A 21,684-nucleotide genomic window follows, 5' to 3' on the forward strand; every position below is an offset into this window, starting at 1 on the left:
TCACTAAAGCCTTAATTAATGTAATCCCCTATGCTATGTTAAGAGTGATATAATGATATAATGATCATGCTTGCCCTCATGGGGAGGGTTTAAGAAGCTTTCTCCAGTTTGCACTCTAGCAACTTTATTTATCATAGGGAGGAAAAACCCACATTTTTTAAAAAGCTCACCTATAGCTTCTACACATTCATGTATTTTTTTAAAAAAACCACCTGCATTATTAATAAGGATACATTGTTCCATTGATTTGCTTTCAAAAACCCAGCCAAGTATTACATATTGCAGTCAGAAATTGTTTTTTCTACTACATTTCATTTTATTGTATTTTGTAAGTCATTAATACCCCCTTTTAAACATCATTGTACAATTATTTAAAAAAAACATGTGAAAAAAGAATGTTTTCAATTTCTATTCAGTGATAAAAATGGATACAGCTAAAAAGGAAAGTCCTAAAATAAAATATTAACGTGGGAAAAAAAAGCGGAACTGCACCTCTTTCAATAGCTATTCCTTCTTTTGGAAAACATCTCGACTGTCATGATATCAAAAGGGGTGAAAAAAGTATTACACAAGAACTCAGATGGCAGACACAAAACAGTTTACTAAATTCATTAGTGCTCTGGGGATTACATCTTAGCAGTATTTTGTTTCCTAATTTTTTCTGCACTAACTGCAGCATTTTAAAAACTGTTCAAGAACCAGCAAATCCTAGGTGGACATCCAGTATTCAGTTCAAGGCATTTGCAGTTAAACAGTCGCACAGAATTCTCTTCTCCACTTTAAAAAGCAATGTTTCTGTCTGCTTGGAAAGAAAAAGAAAGAGAAGAAAGAAGATTGTTATGGACAGCGGTAGCATGATATAATTATCTCAAAATTCCCTGCATTTTATTGCAATAAGCAGCCTTGTTTACTGTTTTTTAAAGTAATCAAGACTTTATTAAACAAAGCACACATTTTACAACGATACGTTGAAAATGTTCATATGAAATTTGGGCTGCTTGCATGCAAAATCTAAATCACACAGCAATTGGATAGTCAATATTTGACAGCCCTCATTTTACTTTTGGGAAAGCTCATGTGCATAAACTTTCCCAGTTCCTTCAGTCTTCCACCTCATCAAGCAGGTGAACTGTACTGTGAACACTCATGCTTTCAATCAAATGCTGCAGTGCACAGTTTCTAGCTTCAGAAATTGCAAAGTTGAAAGACAGTACAGTATTGTAGGTCATTCATTAGTTCTGCGCTCCTGCTTGATGCCAGAAATCCAGAGTTAGAGCACAACCAATAAGTGACTACCTAGCAGAGTTGTCAGGTGATATACATATACGCAGGTATTAATGCTGATTAATCATTCTGTGTCTGGCTGCGGGATTGTAGCCAGTCACTTCTCTGAACCTACGCACTTCCCATGAGGCACAGAATAGACATAGAGGTGTGACAGGAGGCTTCAGCGACTTTATGGAAAGTCCATGGGGGTTGAAAGAGGAAGGGAATACCAACCTATGATCATATATTGAAGCAAATATCCATAATTATTCTGTAACTGGGCATCCATAATTCCCAATACAAAATAATTCTAGTTTCATTTGAATATTTACCTTTGCATTTTTTAAATACACCCCAAATATTTTTACTTTTTTCCAAATCCACTACATATGGTAAAATGTCTCTTCACGTTGCCTACATTTCCAACTTACATTCAAAACATCATTATACATTTTAAAGCATTTTTAGGTGTCATATACCAACAATACATCATCTTATAAAAGTTCTTTTTTTGGTTTGTAACATAATGTAAATTTCAATCCTAGAAACCTAATAACCTAGAATCATAGAGTTGGAATCCAGTCCAACCCCCCCCCCCACCATGCAGGAACTCACAATCAAAGCATTCACAATAGATGGCCATCCAGCCTCTGTTTATAAACCTCCAAAGAAGGAGACTACACTGTGTTTCACTGTCAAACAGCTCTTACTGTTAGGAGGTTTCTTCTAATGTTTAGGTGGAATCTCTTTTCCTGTAGTTTGAATCCATTACTCCAGGCCCTATTCTCTTGAGCTTCAGCAAACAAGCTTGCTTCAGCCTCAATATGATACCCCTTCAAACAGGGTTATCACATCATCCTTTATCTCAAGGAAACGTACAAAAAATGAAGCAGATATAGCTTACAAAAAATCACATCATACGGATTAAAAATGCAATTACAGTAGAAATAGAATTAAACTCACAAACTCTTAATTTGTACATGCTATCTGTCCTTTTACAAAATGTGATCTATAAACCACACGTGTGTGTCTGTGCTTATGTGAAGAACAAAGAAGGAAGCTTACCCGTGAATCTAAATTGTAAGCTGTTTTCTTTAAATCTTGCAAAGCCCTCTGCATGAATTCAAATGCATGGCAGTCAACACACGGGCGACCTAGAAGTGGATTTCAGTAGAAACATAGGTAAGTAAGCATGAAATATTAATGACAGAAATGTTTTGATTTAATTACAATAACCAAAGTATCCACCAGTACAGTACTTTACCAGTACTGGTTTACAAGAAGAAAGAATTGTTTTCTGATAGTTTCCCGCCCAGAATCATTACAATTTTGAGCACTTCAGTTACACTTCAGTTTTGAGCCTCACCAAAATAAAATACAGTCGGCCCTTCTTATACACGGATTTTTTAGATATGGATTTAAGCATCCATGGTTTGAAAATGTTCAAAAAAAGTATAAATTTCAAATATCAAACCTTGATTTTCCATTTTTATAAGGGACACCATTTTGCTATGTCCTTATATTTAATGGCACTTCAGCGTCTACGGATTTTGTTATCCACGGAGATCTTGGAATCAAACCCCAGTGTATAACAAGGGTCCACTGTAAGAGAAAAATCTGTCAAAATGTAACAATCAAAATTGAGGATGCAAAATAAATACATTTAGAGAAAGTTACACGATTTATTTCACTAATATAATTTTTTATTTCTTGGAGCACTGTGGTCCAGTGGACATTTCCAAAGAAAAGAAGAAAAGACAGAGGCTGCAGTTTCTCACCACTTTAACTACCATGGCTTCATCCTATGGAATCTTGTGATTTGTACTTTGTTGTTGCACCAGAGCTCTATCACAGAAAAGGCTATATATCTCCCAGAATTCCATAGCGTTAAGCCTTGGCAGTATCAAATGCAATTAATTCTACAGTGTAGATGCAGCCAGAGAGGCAGCATCACAAAAAAGAAAAAAAACTGCATAATGTCAATATGAAGAACAGAAGGACATCGTAAAAAAAAAAAAAACTATTCTAAAAAGTTCAACAAACAATTGCTACAAAAATACAGTTGCCCCTCTGTTTTTACAGACTTCAGATCCACGACCCTTGCTTACTCGCGAGGAGCAAACAGAGGGGGTTAAAATGGGGCATGTGGCCAAGGGGTGCACCCACAGCCAGTCGTGGCACATGCCCACATTCAAGCCTATGGGGTCTTGAATATCTGTGAGTTTCTGTTTTCATGGGGGGGGGGGGGTCCAGAACGGATTCCCTGGGAAAATGGAGGGCTGACTGTATATTAAGAGCTGTATTTCACAAATAAGTTGTTTGTGAGAATATTTAAATAAGTTGTTTGTGAGAATATTTTGAAAGCTATGCAAAAGAAGTGATTTCAAAAGTTTTCACGTTTTATTTTGCACACTGTGGTGTCACTAGGTACCAATACACTTATACCTATGAAATTACTTATACCAAACTATATTTCAAAATATACTTATAGTTCCATAAATATGCTTATATCTAAGTATGTATATTATTTATAACTGAAAATCAAATTAGTAAAAATTTCCCCAGGACAAGTAAGAAATCAAATTGAACAGCAATACAAGATCAGTATTATATATTATAATGAATTAAATCTTCTAATATTAAATTTAACTTATTTCGTTAGGTATCACAGATACTTACTAAGATATAATCTAATCTATTAGTTATATTAATTATATTAAACCAACTATACTTTATATTGTAACATTTATATTCAACATATAAAAATATAGTATAGTTCCCCTTTCTTCTCTTCCTCTTGTTTCTTCCTCTGGCTTTTTCCTTCTTTAGCTGTTTACACCTTTATTTTGTCTTTGTCCTATATCTTTATCTTTGCTTTTGTTTTAGCTCCTTAGACTCTTAGTCCTTTAGGAGCTGGACAGATGGGGGGAAACGGATGGACAGAGGCCAGCCCTTTATCCCTCACATCGTTGTAGATGCGCTCAGAAAAAGGAGCTGCAAAACGTGGCTGCTTTTTCTGCCGCTGCCAAGGTGCCATTAGTGCCCTGGAGCAGCGCGGTTATGTTTGTTGGGCACTGTGCCGTTTGGGCGTGGTACACAACACATGTCATCAGCGTGCACACCGTCTGAAGGCGCATGTGCCAAAATGGCACCAGGAGAACACAGTAGGGCTCGGGAGCATGGGGATGCTCCGCTCTCAGGATGGCGCCTTTTGCCCATCTGTATGGGCATCTGTATGGGCCTATGTCTTTTAGCTTTTTAGTTTTTCAGTTTTTAAATCTCAGGTCTTAAACTGTCTTATTTTTGTTCTTGATTTTTGTAGCTTACTGCTTGCTTGCTTTCCAAGTCTGTCCATTCATTTGCATTTCCAGCAAAAGGGCCCAAGCTCGACTCAGGCTTGCATCCTTCCGAGGTCGCTAAAATGAGTACCCAGACTGTTGGGGGCAAATTAGCTTACTTGCTAATTAGCTTACTTGCTGTTCACCGCTATAATCTTTGGAATAGCGGTATATAAATAAAACAAATTATTATTATTATTATTATTATTATTATTATTAACTTTCAGTGTTTGCTTCTCCAATATGCTCTATAAGGGGCTATTCAGATCTCCCTTTTTACAGCCAGACCCACTTTTGCAACCGCCTCTTTTACAGCCAAATCAAAGCCGTGGCAACCCCATGCCGCAGCCCTGATCTGGCCTTTGCAGGGTGCAAAAAGGAGCTGCAAGGAGCAAACTCCAAAATTAAGAGAAGGAAAATATTTTATTATCTCAACAAACAAAAAGGAGATATATTTTGTATTCAAGAGACCTATATAAAAAGCAAGGACACACGAATTTTAGAAAATAAAAAACTAGGTGATTTATTCTCAATGTCTAATGAAATACATAAGAAAAAAGGGGTGGCGATTTACATGGAAAATAAAGAGAATTCAAAGAAAATATTTAAGAGCATAAGGGGCAAATGGCTAAGAAAGAATTTAATTATGTAAAAGTTATAATATGATTTCAAATTATCTATAAGAACAATTAAGTAAATAAATGAAGTTACAAATAGTCAGGAAAGAATGAGAAACATTGATCTCAATTCATTAGCAAAGTAAATCTAACAGAAGTATTTTGATTCAAAGGATATAGAACAGATTTTTTACTCTGTAGAAACAGATATTTTGCATAAAGTGAGATCAAGCAAATTAACAGGAAAATTAGATTTATTCAGAAAATTTGTATAGTACAAGATAGGAAGTCAACTAATGTGAACTAATGTGAAGTAATGTAATGTGTATCAAGAAAAGTGATTGTTCAACATTATTGTATTGTTTTAATGTAAATAAAATTCTTTGGGGGAAAAAGAAATACTGTAGTTTCTGTACCTTGGATCACATACTAATCAGAATGGAGACTGCAGTCAAGAAATAAGAATACTAGGACTGAGAAGGGCAACAATGAAAGAATTAGATAAGTTCCTAAAGAGATATACAGTTCTGGACAGTCCCCGCCCCCCATGTAAGGGAAAAACGTGGATGCTCAAGCCCCATTCAAATGAATGGAGCTTGTGCCCGCAGCGGCATGGCAGTGGCACACAGGGCACACGCCACGGGAGTGCACTCCATTGTTCTCCTCCCTTCCTTCCTGTGTGGCTTCCAGCATATGCTGGAAACTGCATAAAACGCACCCGCGTATGATACGGGCGCACTGTACAACAGAGGACTAAAGTTAGAATTGTCCGATCAGTTGTATTCTTCATTATCATATACAGATGGACATTGCTGGAAAGTAAAGAAAACAGATAAAAAGAAAATAAACTCATTTGAAATGTGATGCTGGAGAAGAGTGCTGAGGATACCATGGACAACCAAAAGGACAAACAAATGGGTCTTTGCATATACTGTACTGTATCAAGCCTGACCTCTCCCTGGAAGCCAAGATGATTCAACTGAGGCTGTTGTACTTTGGCCACATCATGAGACAGTATGATTCATTAGAAAAGGCTATAATGCAAGGAAAGTTAGAAGGCAGTAGAAAGAGAGAAACACTGCATGCCAGATGGCTAGACTCAATTAGGACGGTCATGGGACAGACTCTGCAAGACCTAAACAGAACAGTGGAAGATACACGGGGTTGCCATGAGTCAAGGCCAACTTGAGGGCGGATAACAACAACAAAGGGGTTTTACAAGAGATTATGACCAGAAAAAAATCTTTTTTGAGCTGTACATATTAATGGGTATGAGGGATTCCACCAGGGTAAAACATTTGAAGAAGATGAATGTAAATAGAAAAAATATGTATTACTCATAAAGAAGTGGATGTGCTACAACAAAGGATTATCTTGATGCATAACCTTGGTTCAGGACAAGAGGACATAATGAGAAACGGAACAGAATATTGAGAAATATAATTATTCCCACTGACAAGAAGGTCAGGCAAGTTGCATTATATCACCCTTTTTGTTTAACTTGCACACTGAACTATCATGCATAAAACTGGATTAGACTTGGAGGCAAAAGGAATGAAATCATCAACTCAACACCTTCTTTGCCTCAGTCTTCTCAGAAAAGGAAAAGGGTGCTTAACCTGAGGAAAATGGAGCAGAGGACAGATTAGGGAAATTTCAGTAAAGAGATAGTAGAGGAATACCTTGTTAATCTAAATGAATTTAAGTCTCCAGGACCAGATGAACTACATCCAAAGGTATTAAAAGAATTAGTAAATGTAATATCGGAGCCATTGGCAATAATCTTTGAAAACTCCTGGAAAACAGGAGAAATCCCAGCAGACTGGAGGAGGGCAAACATTGTCCCCATCTTCAAAAAGGGGGAAAAAGAGGATCCCAACAATTATCGTCCAGTTAGTCTGACATCAATACCAGGAAAGATTCTAGAACAGATCATTAAACAGAGAGTCTGTGAACATCTAGAAGGCAATGCCATAATCACAAAAAGTCAACATGGGTTTCAGAGAAAGAAGTCATGCCAGAAAAATCTAATCTCTTTTTTTTGATAAAATTTCCAGCTTGGTAGATGAAGGGAATGCTGTGGATATAGTATATCTTTATTTCAGTAAGGCCTTTGACAAGGTTTCCCATGACATTCTTGCAAACAAGCTTGTAAAATGTGGCTAGACAAGGTAACTGTTACATGGATTTGTAACTGGTTGACCGGCCAAACCCAAAGGGTGCTCAACAATGGCACCTTTTCATCCTGGAGAGAAGTGACCAGTGGGGACCCACAGGGCTCGTTCCTGGGCCCAGTGCTATTCAACATCTTTATCAATGACTTGGATGACAGAATTGGGAGCATACTTATCAAATTTGCAGATGACACCAGAGGACAGGATCAAAATTCAAAATGACTTGAATAGACCTGAAAGCTGGGCCAAAGCTAACAAAATGAAATTCAACACAGAGAAATGTAAGGTATTGCACTTAGGGCAGAAAAATAAAATGCACAGATATAGGATGAGTGACACCTGGCTGAATGAGACTACATGTGAAAGGGATCTTGGAGTCCAACTAGACCACAAGTTGAATATGAGTGAACAGTGCGATGCGGCAGCTAAAAAGGCCAATGCAATTTTAGGCTGCATCAATAAAAGTATAGTGTCTAGATCAAGAGAAGTAATAGTGCCACTGTATTCTGCTTTGGTCAGGCCCCACCTGGAATATTGTGTCCAGTTCTGGGCACTACAATTTAAAAAGTATGTGGAGAAACTGGAGCATGTCCAAAGGAGGGCGACTAAAATGGTGACGGATCTGGAAACCATGCCCTATGAGGAACGACTTAGGGAGGTGGGGATGTTTAGCCTGGAGAAAAGAAGATTAAGAGGTGATATGATAGCCCTGTTTAAATATTTGAAGGGATGTCATATTGATGAGGGAGTAAGATTGTTTTCTGCTGCTCCAGAGAACAGGACCCGGAACAATGGATGCAAACTGCAGGAAAAGAGATTCCACCTCAACATTAGGAGGAACTTCCCAGTAAGGGTTGTTAGACAGTGGAACAAACTCCCTCAGAATGTGGTGGAGTCTCCCTCCTTGGAGGTCTTCAAACAGAGGCTGGATGGCCATCTGTTGGGGATGCTTTGATTTGGATTTCCTGCGTGGCAGGGGGTTGGACTGGATGGCCCCTGTGGTCTCTTCCAACTCTACGATTGTATGATTCTATGAACATTAAGAAAACAAAAATAATGAGTTGAAGCCCTCAAATGATTGAAGAAATGACAGGGTTACACACTGACTCCTGTCTCAGTTGCCAGGAACTTTGGAGTCCTGCTGAATAATTGTTTTATCTATGCTGCTTTATCAGGGAAACTGCTAAGGCATGTAACTTCCATCTTTTGACTATCTGTAGGATCCATAGGTTTTTAACCATAGAGACTGTCCATTTGCTTGTCCAGATGCTGGTTATTTCATGCCTGGACTATTATAATAGCCTACTGGCAGGTTTGCCTTCTTGCTCTCTTACTCATCTAGTTTTAATCCAGAATAGTCCTGTTTTGGTTGTCTTAAATCTCCCCAAATACTCACATGTCTCTTCCCCTCAAAGATCCCTCCACTGTCTACCAGTTTGAACTAAGGCTCATTACAGCCTTTTGGTCCTGGTATTTAAGGACCTGTGCTTTAATTTACCCCAGTATCTCGCAGCTCAGATAGCAAGGTATGTACAATCAAGGAATTTAAGATCTACAGGCAAAGAATTAGTGGTGGTTCCACCACTACATACAGTTCTGTCAAGGCTGTGAGGCTTTCAGAATCTGGCTCCTCATTTGTGGAACAGTCTTCCTTTGCAACTCCAGCTGGAGGAGGATCTAACCCACTTTTGTAAAAGGTTGAAGACTTTCCTTCTTGATTCGCCAGACTGAATTGCTGAGTGTGCCTAAGATGGCAGAGATGGGTAGTGACTGATAAGGTATTTGTTTTTAGTATATTAGGCCTGGTACAGAATGGTGCTATGTGCCGGCCTGGGGCCAATTTTAGGGCCCGGGAGAGTGGCGCGTCCGCATGCTCCTGAGCTCTACTGCGCTCTCTGGGTGCCATTTTGGCATGCACACATTCACATGGCAGATGCGCTGATGACATGCCTCATGCGCCTCATTCAAACAGTGCGGCATACAAGGGACGTCATTGCACTGTTGCAGAGCACTAATGGTGCCTCAGCAGTGGCCGAGAAAGGAGCCGCGTTTCGCAGCTCCATTTTCCGGGTGCATCATTGTCACGACATACAGTCACCGCAGCAATGATCTGCCCCTTTCTGCCCGTCTGTATCCCCCCTTAGTATATTATTTTAGTATTATAGCATTTTTAAATGTTGTGTTTTATCATCCGTTTTTGATTATATATTTGATGTTCCACCCTTTGGTGGAAAGGGTATCATAAATCATCATCATCATCATTTTGTATAACTTTAAAGTAAAAGATGATGAAAATATTGACATAGTTAAAGATTTTCCATACCTTGGCTCAGTCAGAATGGACACTGTAGTCAAGAAATCAGAAGATTATTTAAAATTTGGAAGGACAGTTATGAAGGAACTAGACAAGATACTGAAGTATAAATGTAGATAACTGAATACTAAATTTAAGATTGGCTGTGCCATCATATTTCCAATTGGATTGAAAAAGCTGGACAGTGAAGAAAGCTGAGAGGAAGAAAACCAACTCATCTGAAATGTGGTGTTGAAAAAGAGTTCCATGGATACCATGACAAAAAAAGGGTCTTAGCGCAAATCAAGTAAGAGTCAGCACAATGTAGTGCTATGAGCATTGGAGTACAATTCTGGAGACCAGGGTTCAAATGCCTGCTTGGCCATGGCAACCCATGTGAGATACTGCTATCTAAAATGTCCTAGTTGATGCCAATCTCAGATCAAACTCTCTAGGCACATTGAATAGGACTACAACTGAAAATGTAACTTTCAAGAAGCTTCAAACAAAAGAATCTCCATCAGGTATCTTTACTGTAATTTGTGACACAAATGAATAATGTGATTATAACAAACACCTTTCAAATACATATATGAGAAGCACACACATAAGAGTCATGACTGACCATAGTTCCTGTGGCAAACCTAGATTTGCCTCAGCATTGTGTAAAATGACCTTTGATGTGACGGTTTGAGAGGTTACATAAAAATCTGTACGTACTTTCTGCAGGGACTGTTGTTCCCGATTCTTCTTCAGCTGTAGCTGGCTTTGTAGAAATAAGCCAAATTATTAGAATTAGTGGTGCTAAAGTGATCATTCTGTTTACACAAGCCTTCAGCATCTTGCTAGTTGAGTCTTCCTCCTTCACTGGGGAAAACAGGAAATCAGAGTAACAACATGGATAACAGTACCATTTGGAAATATGTTTAGATGGGTGATGAGGGAAACATATTTTTAACAAATTCAGAACATTAAGGGTTGCTAATATATTTCCTATGTTCTAAAGTTGATACGAAATCTAGGGAATGTTAAAAAAAAGAACCTACTGCATGATGGGTATAAGAACATCATATTAAAATTCTCTAATTAATTTTTCTTACTCAACTCTCATTTTCAGATGCATCCATGCAACTGTAGACAGAAGACTTGCTGAGATAGGACTAGACAAATTAGGTTCATAACATAAAGATAATAATGTTGCCAAATCATATCACAGTTAATATTCTATATAGCTGGAAGGAAGTAGCTGGAGATGAGACCTGAGTTAATCTCTGAAGTGAAGTCAAAGACTTTCATGGCCGGCATCCATAGCTTTTTGTGGGTTTTTCGGGCTATGTGGCCCGAACCTCTTCTAGAACATGGCCACATAGCCTGAAAAACCCACAAAAAACTAATCTCTGAAGTGTTTGTTTGTTAGAGGTAGCTAAATTACTGCTTGAGAAGCTAGGAAGATGAGCATCCTACACACTCCACTTTAGCTTGTTTTCTTGAACAAAAGAGAAGCAATATTATAAAGCTGAAATGTGTTTTAACATAGCATAAAGCTATTTCCAGACACAGGTAAAAATGAAAACATAATTTCTGTTTCAAATGATACTAACTTTTCCAAGTGAGCCAGCTACATCCATGAAGGCCCATACCTCACATAGGTTGAATCCCCGTATCCAGAATTCCAAAATCCAAAATACTCAAAAATCCAAAATTGTCCCCATGGGAGGCTGAGATAGTGGCACCTTTGCTTTTAAATACTTCAGTGTACCCAAACTTTGTTTCAAACACAACATTATTTAAAATGTTGTGTATAAAATTACCTTCAGGCTACGCATATAAGTTGTATACAAAACATAAATGTATTCAAATGTTTAAATTTGTGTCCCATCCCCCAGATATCTCATTATGTATATGCAAAAATTCCCCGCCAAAAAACAAAAACCCAAATACCTGAAATCCTAAACACATCTGATCTCAAGCATTTTGGATAAAAGAGACTCCTCAACCTGTTCATTTCTAGCATTTTAGAATGAAATTGTAATTCACACAGCATTAAAATCTCACACCACTCTGAATGTCAAAACATTTTAGGCTTCTGAGCAATAATCTTCTACAAATCCAGAACATTATCTGTGTGCTACTATATTTTCTGTGTTCTAAGGGGGATATTAAATGGGATCACTACAGCAGCTAAACAGCAAAATGGTTTCAAGCTTTCAAAGATTATAACAATTCTTCAGGAAGCAGACTTTTCACAACTGTAGTCATCTTGAATAAGGTGATGGAACATGTAGCTATGCAGTCTCACAATTATTAAGTGATGAAACAGTGTTCTGAAGAGACACAACATGTATTCACAGGGAACCAACAATGTTATATAAGAATGCTGATTTAATAACCAAGCAGGTAGTGCTGGATTTTTCCAATTTTATATTTAGAAACGCAGTTAAGAACAATACAGTTAAACAACTGCATTGGCAACTCTTCCATATTAGCCACCAGAATCACAGATTCTTCACTGAAGTAGCTATTTTGTACATTGCTGTATGTTAGTGGTACAGACTGCATTTGCAGCCCCAAACAAGATTGCTTAACACATACTATTTCATATAATTTCCATTTATAAAACAGTATATTGCCTGTAAAAATGTGCATGCTTCTTCTTAATAATCAGCAATTTTCCGATATGTTTAATTTTAGTTCTTGCAATAAGCATAACATCTGTTACAATATAAGTGTTGATCACTGCCTAGAGTGATTCCAGCTTTATGGAAGTCTTTATCACACAACACAAAGAAAAGCCATTCCCCTTACTTCATTGAAGCAAACGTATAATTATACTTTCGCCAAATACCTCTTACCTAATCAGCCCCAGCCTCAAGCCAGTTTATCATAATAGCCGCAGGCAAGGAAATATGGCCAACAAAAATGATCAGATTTCAGGCCTTACTGTCTGATTACTGCATAGCAAATAAGAAAGCAAATCTGCACAACATAATTCAATACCCAGTGATGGCTGATAATAAACCAGTACAACCCCTTTACAATTTTTAAAAATGGGGAAATCATTACAACAGATCAACAAAGTTAAAATAGAAGTACCTGATCTTTCACTTGTCTTTGTGATATCTCTTCAGTTGCTGCAAACTGCTAATGGAACATGTACACTTGTATCTCTGAGCATGTGCACTGCTCTCTTTATCTTACCCAGGAAGAATCTGCCATGGCAACACCGCAGAGCACGCCAGTAAAGGGAAGGTTTAAAGAACAATGGATTTGGTTCTCCTGCTTTGTTATGAATGGTAGTGATTAATGAGAGAATTCATACCCAAATTATTTAAATCTTTATCAAGACTTACACTAGTGACAGTTCAGTAACACCCTTGTAAGAACCCCCTAAAATTGCAAAGTCATAAGCAATCTTTTGAATTCTCTATAACTCTTCAGCAGGCAAGATGTTGAATACAATGAAAAGGAAGTAGGAATAAGGCAATTTTTAAAAACTCTAATTCTGCTGCTGTTATGATGGAAGGTAGGTGAGAAGACAGACTTTACTACCCAGAAAAACTGCAGAATGCATTCAAGACTATAGGCACAAAATTAAATGGTGACTGTTCCCTCTATTTGTACTAATATAAAAACTAGTAGTTGCTCACAACTGTCTCTAGCCATGACAGATATACAGTATCTTTATCATAATGGCTCTGGATCCTATCCTGCATCTGAACATCTAGCTAATTTTTCTTGCTCCAGCCACAAACAAGTATCTTAACCAATTAAACTAATCTCAAGATTTGCTTTATAAAACCACAATCCCAGTTTATAGATACAGATGACCAAAAAACTGACAATTGTAAAAGCAATATTATTAAAAGGCAAGTCCAACAATTTCATGGTTTCTCTACACTGTCTATTTTGTGAAATTTTTCATAAATTCAGTAAAGAGAAATTATTTTTAATTTAAAAGTTTCTTCAAAATTAGAGCAATAACAATTACAAACAATAAAAATAATTTACACATTCTAAAAACATATTAAACAATTGAATAATTATTTTAAAATTTACAAAGTTAAAACAAACTAGAACTCTCTCTATCTGTCCCTGTAGATGAAATTATTAGGAGCCATAGTCTTTTATAAAAAGTCAAGTTCTAACTTGGTGCCAGAATGAAACCAGTGTTGGTGCCAGCCAGGCTTCCAATGGGAAGGCAGTGAAGAAGGCCCTCTTGGTGCAGTGTACTGCACCAACTGCAAGGATACACAAGAGGGCATCACCAGTTGAAATCAGTCCTTAGGAAGTCATAAAGAGAGAGAGGAGTATATCACACAGGGCTTTTTTCAGGTCAGATCCGGGGTGACTCCTGGTTCAGCAATGCAAATTCACGTCGTAACGTGAATGTTTTATCACACCTAGTTGCCCTTTTGTTGCCCTTCCAAATCGAGGGGGAATCGAATCCAAGGCAAATCACGTGATGCGGATTCATACAAAGCAGAGTGAGTGCAAATTGTATTACCACACTGGTGCATACCATGCACATTCAATGATTTGAACTGGAACCCATGCGCATGCCCAGTGGGGGTCTGGACGCTGTCCTCCTTCCCTGCCCCCTCCTTAGCTGTCACCCTTCATCGGAGTGAAGGAGGCGTGGGGGGATGATGGGATAGGTCGCAGGGGGTCACTGGGGCTAGGCTTCGGATGCAGGAACAGGCAGGGGATGATGGGATAGGTCGCAGGAGGTCACTGGGGCTAGGCTTTGGATGCAGGAACAGGCAGGGGATGATGGGATAGGTCACAGGGTGTCACTGGGGCCAAGATTCGGATGCAAGAGCAGGCAGGGGATAATGGGATAGGTCACAGGGAGTCACTGGAGCCAGGATCAGACTGAAGGAGCAGTCAGGGGATGATGGGATAGGTCACAGGGGGTCACTGGAGCCAGGATTCGGATGCAGGGGAAGGCAGGGGATGATGGGATAATAATAACAATAACAATAATAGGATTTATTTATATACCGCTATTCCAAAGATCATAGCGGTGAACAGCAAGTAAGCTAATTAGCAAGTAAGCTAATTTGGCCCCAACAGTCTGGGTACTCATTTTAGCTCCCTCCTCGGAAGGATGCAAGCCTGAGTCGAGCTTGGGCCCTTTTGCTGGTCTTGAACTCGCAACCTTGTGGTTTCGAGTAAATGGCTGCAGTACAGGCATTTAACCACTGCGCCACCAGGGCTCCATGACATTGAAAAGGTCATAAGTCAAAGTTTTACAAATGAATTACATATTGTTCTCATTACTCTGGAAGTTACTATGTGACTTAGGCAGGAAACATTGTACAGTGGACCCTTGTTATATGCTGGGGTTTGGTTCCAAGATCCCCTATGGATAACAAAATCCGTATATGCTCAAGTCCCATTAAATATAATGACATAGCAAAATTGTGTCCCTTATGAAAATGGAAAATCAAGGTTGGATATTTGAAATTTATACTTTTTTTGAACATTTTCAAACTGTGGATGCTTGGATCTGTGGTATAAAAAATACGTGTATTAGAATGGCCGACTATATTAGGATACAAGTATGTGCTCTATTACACCATCTGAATGACTTTAGAATTTGGAACAAATCCCTTACACCAGTGTATCCTGAAGATACAGGAATAAAATTAACATTGGTGGATGAAGACAATGACACCACAGTCTAATTGCAGAGCCCAAAGGAAAGAGAGACATGAGGGACGTAGCTAGGATTTTAGGAAGGGGGGGGGGGGTTTCCAGACTAAGTGCCACCATTATAATGGGGCTTGAGTGCGGCGGCGCAGCAGCACACACCGTTCATTTTTCTAATGGAAGGGGGGGGGTCCAGACCCCAAGGAACCCCCCCCCCCCCCCAGCTACGTCCCTGGAGACATAGAAGGGGAAAAGCAGTCTTAAGGCTGTTTCAGAAGAGGGATAGGACTCAGATGATATGTTAAACTCCCTCAGAACTTGGTTAAGCCCCAAATGAAATCTTAGAACAATGATGACATTCTTTGGCCCACCTGGGCAAATGGGGCTTATGGAGCTCTTGGGTGAATCTCCACACCCTCAAAGATGGGAGAGAGTAAAAATGTAACTGTACCACAGACCTGGCAAACCCTGTAGACCATGGCTCAGTATGGTTCTTTGCTTCCTCCCCTTTCCTGATTTGGGAAGGAGTGTGAGGAGCGAAACAACTTGGGACTCAGTGAGTAACTCTAGCAGACAAAGCAGATGGCCAGAAAGGAGTTGCTTCTGGCTGCTCTGGCTGCAATTAGGCCTGGGCCACGGTGAATGTGTAGACCTCTCTGAAAGCAGGCCGCTTCCAATGGTCCCAAGCCACATGCTGCAGGAGCCGGATTAATTAGGAGGAGGAGTTAATACCCCAGAGGACAGGATCAAAATTCAAAATGACCTGAATAGACTAAAAACCTTGGCCAAAGTTAACAAAATGAAATTCAACACGGAGAAATGTAAGGTACTGCACTTAGGGTGGAAAAAATGCAATGTACAGATATAGAATGGGGAACACCTGGCTGAAGGAGACTATGTGTGAAAGGGATCTAGGAGTCCAAGTAGATCATAAGTTGAACATGAGTCAACAGTGCAATGCAGCAGCTAAAAAGGCCAATGCGATTTTAGACTGCATCAAAAGAAGTATAATATCTAGATCAAGGGAAGTAATAGTGCCACTATATTCTGCTTTGGTCACGCCTCACCTGGAATACTGTGTACAGTTCTGGACTTCACAATTCAAAAAGGCTGTTAAGAAACTGGAGATTGTCCAAAGGAGGACAACTAAAATAGTGAAGGGTCTGGAATCCATGCCCTATGAGGAACGACTTAGGGAGCTGGGGATGTTTAGCCTGGAGAAGAGAAAAGGTTAAGTGGTGATATGATAGCCCTGTTTAAATATTGGAAGGGATGTCATATTGAGGAGGGAGCAAGCTTGTTTTCTTCTGCTCCGGAGAGTAGGACCCAGAGCAATGGATGCAAGCTCCAGGAAAAGAGATTCTACCTCAACATTAGGAGGAACGTTCTGACAGTAAGGACTGTTCGACAGGGGAACAAACTCCCTCAGAGTGTAGTGGAGTCTCCTTCCTTGAAGGTCTTTAAATAGAGACTGGATGGCCATCTGTCAGGTATGCTTTGAGTTCTTGCATGGCAGAATGGGGTTGGACTGGATGAGTCTTGTGTCTCTTCCAACTCTATGATTCTATGAAAGCAGCTCCTTTTTGATCCAGTCTTTTGGACCAGATTGCTGTGTTGGAGCAGCTTCCGGCCACTTTGGGGGCATACACTGCCCCCAAAGTGGTCGGAAGCCACTTCATTTATCCCATGTGTTTCAGGCCTAGGAGTAGTTTCTTGAGGTGTGGCCAAGTCTGCCTTTCTTTTTCCCTCCCTTCCAAAATCAAACAAAGCAGGAGTGAAGCAAAGCAGGCTGTGCCTTGCTTCTGTTATAATATAGCACCCTAGGGATGTAAGATGCCAGCAAACAATATCCTGAAAGTTTTAATATTTGCACTGAATTCAATGGAGAGTCAAAATAACTGCCCCACCTTTTTTTTGTTCTGCTGCCATTCTTGTGACAGAGTAGAAGACGCTGACTTTCTACAGTCAATCACAACATAAAATCACAGATTTAGTGTTGGAAGGTACCCTGTGGGCCATCAGGTCCAACCTGTGGCTCAATGCAAGATCCCCAATTGGAGCATCCCCAGCAGGTAGCACACCTGCTGCAGTGTACTGACCTCTGATGGGGAGTCCATTAGTCAAAGGAAAGTTTGCTGAATGGTGCTTGATTTAAAACAGGGGTTCCCAACCTGTGCTCCAAGAAGCCCTTAGGGCTCCACAATCATTTCCCAGGTGCTCTGCTGCTGCTCCAGTAAAATGGAAGAAATAAAAATTGAATGAAATTAAATAATAAAAATATCTTCTTATATATACTCCTAAATACCATTAACTTGTAAGACATAGGGTAGGCCTCTTAGGGGCTCCGCTAAAGAAATAAGGGCTCTGTGATCCTAAAAGGTTGGGAACCCCTGATTTAAACAAAATCAATATTTCTCCAGAAGGGGAAAAATCTAATTTAAATTATCTATTTGTGTCAAGTAGTAACTTTACATCAGTTTATATTGATACTACTCATAGATATCTCCTCATATATGTTATGACTGATAAATCAGTAACAGGTTTGTTATTGAATTTCCTCATGCATTTTTTAAACAGTGGTGTGAAACTGACCAGTGAATCATATTACAACTAAACCATGTGTTGCTGGTATACATCAGTGTATGAAGTAGATCTATTCCTATGCATTATGTCTTTAACAAAAAAGTTGGCACCAGAGGCAGAAATAATATTGAAAGAATAGGGTTAGATTCCTACACTACAAAAAAGAAGAGTTTAACATGTTCCAGCAATCTTTTTTATTCCAAACAAAAAATAAACAAATGAAATGACCAAGTCAGGTACAACTTGTGTTAAGTAAACAAAAAGTTTGAGCCTTTTAAAGACCACCTCAAAGCTTTTTCCAAAATACATATAGGATTTTTTCTTTCTTTCATCAGCCTCCACTTTTCTAATGCTTTACAATTTTGTGGCCAACACATAGATCTATGTGTTTTTTTAACTTGCTGGGAATACCTGTGTACATGTTTATCTGCTCACAAGGGCTTATCTTCGTTTTGCTTCTCTGTTTTTCTATTAATACACACACAGGAAGGGATTTTGAGGAGAACTGCTGTGCAAAATACAGTACATTTATTTCCATTATGAATAATGGATGGACACAATGTTTGTTATTCCCCCCCCCCCCCCCAGAAATAGATGTTTTTGAGATATATAGATCCTCAACATAGGAGATTATATTTCATAGTACCTTAGAGTTGGAAGTTGCCTTAAGGGCCATCCAGTCCAACCCCCTGCCATGCAGGAAATCACAATCAAAACACCCCGAACAGGTGGCCATCCAGACTCTGCTAAAAGACCTGCAAAGAGGGAGATTCCACCATTCTCTGAGGGAGTGTGTTCCACTGTGAAACAGCTCTTACTGTCAGGACGTTCCTCCTAATTAGGGTTGCCATTAGTCAGGATCTCCAAACCAGGACAAATGTAGGACAAATTTTTCAAATGTAGGAGCTTTTTTTGGGTCCTACATTTGAAAAAGAGCCTCGCTGAGGGGAGGGTTCCTTCTCCGCTTGGGCTCCGTTCACGGAGCCCAAGCGGAGAAGGAATCCGCCCCCAGGGAGGCATTGTTTTCCCCTTGGGCTCCGTTTTTGCCAACGGAGCCCAAGGGGAAAAGAATCCCTCCGCTCAGCGAGGATTCCTTCTCCGCTTGGGCTCCGTTCACGGAGCCCAAGCGCAGAAGGAATCTGCTCCCTTTCCCAGCCTCTGTGGAGGCTTGGCCTTCACAGAGGCCGGGAAAGAGGGAGGAGAGCGCCCGCGATCGGGGCGATAGCGGCGATCGCGGGCGGCCCCCCTCCCTTTCCAGGCCTCTATGGAGGCTTGGCCTTCGCAGAGGCCTGGAAAGAGGGAGCAGAGTGCCCGCAATTGCGGCGATCGCGGGCGGCCCCCCTCCCTTTCCAGGCCTCTGTGCAGGCTTGGCCTTCACAGAGGCCTGGAAAGAGGGAGCAGAGCCAGGCCGCCTCCCTCGGCGGAGGAGGCCAAGCAGGGAACAGGCCTCGCTCATGCGAGGCTCCTTTCCCTGCCTGGCGTCCGTCGCAGGGGGGGTGTCCCGGGGGCAGGGCCAAACTGGGGCGGGACCGTGCGGACTCACCCCAAACCGGGAAAGTCCCGCCCCCAGGCGGGATATGGCATTCCTACTCCTAATGGAATCTCTTTTCCTGTAACTTGAATCCACTGCTCCATGTCCTAGTCTCTGGAGCAGCAGAAAACCAGCTTGCTCCATCCTCAGTGTGACACCCTTTCAAATACTTAAAACAGGGCTATAATATTACCTCTTAACCATCTCTTCTCCAGGCTAAACTTACTCAGCTCCCCAAATCTCTCCTTATAAGGCAGACACTTCACCATTTTGATCACCCACTTCTAGACACGCTCCAGCTTATCAACAGCTTGTTTGAATTGTGGTGCCCAGCACTGGACAAAGTATTCCAGGTGAGGCCTGACCAAAGCAGTATAGACCACACTATTACTGTCCTTGATCCAGACAATATACTATTGATGCAGCCTAGAATCGCATTGGCTTTTTAGTTGGTGCATCATACTATTGACTCATGTTCAACTAGTGATCTACTAGGACTCCTAGATTCCTTTTACATGTAGTCTTGTTCAGCCATCCTGTATCTATGCATTGCATTTTTTCACCCTAAGTGCCTCATCTTACATTTCTCCATGTTGACTTTCATTTTGTTAGTTTTGGCACAGCTTTCTAATTCATTAAGGTCATTTTTCATTCTCATCTTCTCCTCCTAATTTGGTGTCATCTGCAAGTTCTATAAGCATGCCCTTTATTCAAGTTGTTGATAAAACTGTATGAAGGGAATGTCACATACAGTATATCTTGATTTCAGTAAGGCCTTTGACAAGGTTTCCCATGACATTCTTGCAAACAAGCTTGTAAAATGTGGGCTAGACAAGGTAACTGTTATATGGATTTGTAACTGGTTGACTGGCTGAACCCAAAGGGTGCTCAACAATGGCTCCTTTTCATCCTGGAGAAGTGACCAATGGGATCCAATAGGCTGTGTCCTGGGCCCAGTGCTATTCAACATCTTTATCAATGACTTGGATGAAAGAATTGGGGGCATACTTATCAAATTTGCAGATGAAACCAAATTAGGAGTAGCAGCTAATACTCCAGAGAACAGAATCAAAATTCAAGAAGACCTGAATAGATTAGAAATCTGGGTCAAAGCTAACAAAATGAAATGTAAGTTACTGCACTTAGGGCGGAGAAATGAAATGCAGAGATATAGGATGGGGGCCACCTGGCTGAATGAAACTACGTGTGAAAGGGATCTAGGAGTCCAAGTAGACCACAAGTTGAACATGAGTCAACAGTGCGATGCGGCAGCTAACAAGGCATCAACAGAACTATAGTGCCTAGATCAAGGGAAGTAATAGTGCCAGTCTATTCTGCCTTGGTCAGGTCCCACCTGGAATATTGTGTCCAGTTCTGGGCACCACAATTCAAAAAGGACATTGAGAAACTGGAGCGTGTCCAAAGGAGGGCAGCCAAAATGGTGACAGGTCTGGAAACCATGTCCTATGAGGAACAACTTAGAGAGCTGGGGATGTTTAACCTGGAGAAGAGAAAGTTAAGATATGATAAGTTAGCCCTGTTTAAATGTTTGAAGGAATGCTATATTGAGGCTGGAACAAGCTTGTTTTCTGCTGCTCCAGAAAACAGGACCTGGAACAAGGGATGCAAACTACAGGAAAAGAGATTCCAGCTCAACATGAGGAGGAGGAGGAGGAGGCACTTCCTGACAGTAAGGCCTGTTTGACAGTGGAACAAACTCCCTGGGAGTGTAGTGGAGTCTCCTTCCTTGGAGGTCTTTATTAAGCAGAGGCTAGATGGCCATCTATTTGCTTTGACTGGATTTCCTGCATGGCCCTTGGGGTCTCTTCCAATGCTATGATTCTCAAAGATATTAGGGTTGAAACAAGTCTTGAGACACAAACTGATTTCAGGCTGACCTCCCTCAGTCTGGCCCTCACCCGAGCCCCACTCCAAGGTCCAAAACACACTGCAGAAATAATCCAGTCCGAGATGGCGCGATGCTAGGGAATTCTGGGAAACGACATGGGGCATTCTCTGCCAGAGAGAGAGAGCTCTGGTGCCACAGTAAACTACAATTCCCAGGATGCCCTAGCAGTGAGCCAGGGCCGTTAAAGCCCTCTCAAAAGAGGACTATTTCTGCAGTGTGTTTTGGAGCCAAGGGTACCCAGAAGGCGACTCAGGGTCTGGAAGCAGCCCAGTCGCAAGTGTGACTGCGGTTATTGTTGGGAGAGGAGACACGGAAGAGAAG

The 21,684-nt window shown here is 40.5% G+C and overlaps 1 protein-coding gene across 1 annotated transcript; it reads right to left on the reverse strand.

Annotated features, from left to right (window-relative positions):
* Positions 1-294: 294 nt before the first annotated feature.
* NICOL1 (NELL2 interacting cell ontogeny regulator 1) lies at positions 295-12,910 on the reverse strand. The gene is made up of 4 exons (XM_089507945.1): positions 12,782-12,910; positions 10,409-10,555; positions 2,332-2,420; positions 295-799 (listed from the first exon to the last, which is right to left on the reverse strand). Exons 2-4 carry the CDS (start codon positions 10,527-10,529, stop codon positions 728-730), a joined length of 282 nt encoding a protein of 93 aa, XP_089364071.1. The 5' UTR covers positions 10,530-10,555; positions 12,782-12,910; the 3' UTR covers positions 295-727.
* Positions 12,911-21,684: the final 8,774 nt, after the last annotated feature.

This window comes from Sceloporus occidentalis, unplaced genomic scaffold (assembly GCF_023333645.1).
Source record: "Sceloporus occidentalis isolate IW3139 unplaced genomic scaffold, rSceOcc1.0.p SCAF_2, whole genome shotgun sequence".
In the NCBI taxonomy this organism is placed as follows: Eukaryota; Metazoa; Chordata; class Lepidosauria; order Squamata; family Phrynosomatidae; genus Sceloporus; species Sceloporus occidentalis.

Coding starts and splice junctions, on each gene's coding strand:
- NICOL1 (XM_089507945.1), bottom strand. CDS start 10,529: ATGCTGAAGGCTTGTGTAAACAGAATGATCACTTTAGCACCACTAATT. Junction 2,421..10,408: donor AACAACAGTCCCTGCAGAAA/GTACGTACAGAT, acceptor ATCCACTTCTAG/GTCGCCCGTGTGTTGACTGC. Junction 800..2,331: donor CTTACAATTTAGATTCACGG/GTAAGCTTCCTT, acceptor CTTTCCAAGCAG/ACAGAAACATTGCTTTTTAA.